Below are 1,737 nucleotides of genomic sequence, written 5' to 3'. Positions count from 1 at the left end.
CGGGCTGACGTACCCGGCCCGCGTCGTCGCCCTGAGCCCTGCCGAGGGCACCTGCGTGGTGGAGTATGAGCGCTACGGGAACCGGGAGGAGCAGAGCCTGCGGGACCTGCTGCCTCCCGACCGGACCCCCGACAGCTCGCCGCGGCCCGGCAGGACGGTGAGGCCCGGTGGCTGGAAGCTGTCTCCCCGGAAGGGAGCAGGGTTAGGTTTGGGTCGGGGGGTTCCTGCTCCAGAAGGTGAAACGTGGCAGGGGTGGGGGGTGATGGGAGCACAGCCGGGGCTCCTGGGTTCTCCGCCATGGTCGGGCCCTGCGATGGGGGGCTGATGTGACCTGTGCCCTTTCCCCAGTGGCAGGTGGGCGACGCCTGCAGCGTGGTCTGGTCGGAGGACGGGCTGCTGTACCCGGCCACGGTGCGGTCGGTGGACACCGAGGCAGGGACGTGCCTGGTGGAGTTCGACGGCTACGGGAACCAGGAGGAGCAGGCTTTGGAGGACCTGCTGCCCGCAGAGAGCTCCCTGCATGGGCACCCTGCCAGCGAGGTGGGGCGGCTATGCCATGGAGGGTGCCTGGGCTATCGAGGCCACTAGCTAGGCCTGGCACTTGGGTCCGTTCTGCAGTGCCACACACCTTGGCACCTCCCTGGGGACTCCTGCTTCCCTCCCACCCCACCCCCCTGCTCACCCCCTACCTGGCTGTACAGCCCCCAGCCTCGCTGGCTCCCCTGTGCCAGTGCCAGCGTGTCCTGGGGCGCAGGCTGCTCTGACCCTCGTGTCCCCTTGGCCAGGTGGAAGAGGATGCACACGGGGTCCCCCGGAGGCCAAGCCCCCTCCCCTCCTGGCAGCTGCCCCACGGCAGGAGGAGGCCGAGTACCACAGGGAAGTGGGCACGCCACTTGCCACCCCTGCCTCTGCCCTCCAAGGTGAGTGCCCCCCTACCCCTCCTGGCCTGGTCCGCCTTGCTGCCACCCCAAAGTTGAGCAGAGTCGGACCGGGCTAGGGCTGAGAAGGGAGACCTGCGCTGCTCCATATTGCACCCCCAGCACGAGCTGCTGAGGACACGGTTCCCTTTCCATGCTGCCTTTCGGCAGGGCCGCATCCCTGCCAGCCTGGACTTGGAGGGGAGGGGAGGGATGGGTTGTGCTGGGGGCACCTGGTCCCGCTCCCCTGCCCTGTATTGGCGCTGCTGCCATGGGACTGGCGTCACACCGTGCCAGGCTCCTCTCCAGCCTGCGCTTGCGTCCTGCCTGCCCTGGGTCCAGGCTTTGCTGCGCCACCCCGGGGCACTCGGGCTCCAGCTGGTCCTGCTGTTTGACTCCTCTGTGCCTCCCTCTTTAGAGCAGCAACCGGTGGCCCGGCCTATCCCTGCCCCCACCCTGCCGACCCCCCTGGCCCCCGGTGAGTGCGCGTTTCTCCTGGGCACCGTTTCTGCCAGGCAGGGTCCTAGCCCTGGGCTGCAATAGGGCCCAGCAGTTTCTTGCCCCCCACTTAGATGTGGGGGGCAAAGCTGTCAGGAACCCAGCAGCCCCGGGGGTTGGGACCTGGCCACATGGAGATGCCCAGGGCTGCGGGGCTGAGCTGTCCTGCAGAAGGGGTTTCCCGGCCTGTGGGGAAGCAGGTGCCGGCGTGCCAAGGAGCCGCCAGGTGGCACCAGCAGGCTGCACGTGGGCTTCTCCGTGGCTGGGGGGAAAGGGCCGAGCCGAGCCTTGGGGCGGGGTGGGGGGCCGGGCACGGGCAAGG

At 69.4% G+C, this 1,737-nt stretch overlaps 1 protein-coding gene across 1 annotated transcript in view; it reads left to right on the top strand.

Moving 5' to 3' along the window:
• LOC102383419 (survival motor neuron protein 1-like) overlaps nucleotides 1-1,737 on the top strand; it is a 3,748-nt gene that overhangs the window by 855 nt on the left and 1,156 nt on the right. The window contains exons 3-6 of the mRNA XM_025196560.1: nucleotides 3-157; nucleotides 349-540; nucleotides 786-920; nucleotides 1,336-1,395. Coding sequence (XP_025052345.1) covers nucleotides 3-157; nucleotides 349-540; nucleotides 786-920; nucleotides 1,336-1,395 — 542 coding nt within the window. The remainder of the gene's footprint in view (nucleotides 1-2; nucleotides 158-348; nucleotides 541-785; nucleotides 921-1,335; nucleotides 1,396-1,737) is intronic.

The sequence above is a fragment of the Alligator sinensis genome, unplaced genomic scaffold (genome assembly GCF_000455745.1).
Source record: "Alligator sinensis unplaced genomic scaffold, ASM45574v1 scaffold1295_1, whole genome shotgun sequence".
Taxonomy (NCBI): domain Eukaryota; kingdom Metazoa; phylum Chordata; order Crocodylia; family Alligatoridae; genus Alligator; species Alligator sinensis.
The sequence above is the reverse complement of the archived record's forward strand: the minus strand, read 5'-3'. Positions and strand labels throughout refer to the sequence as shown.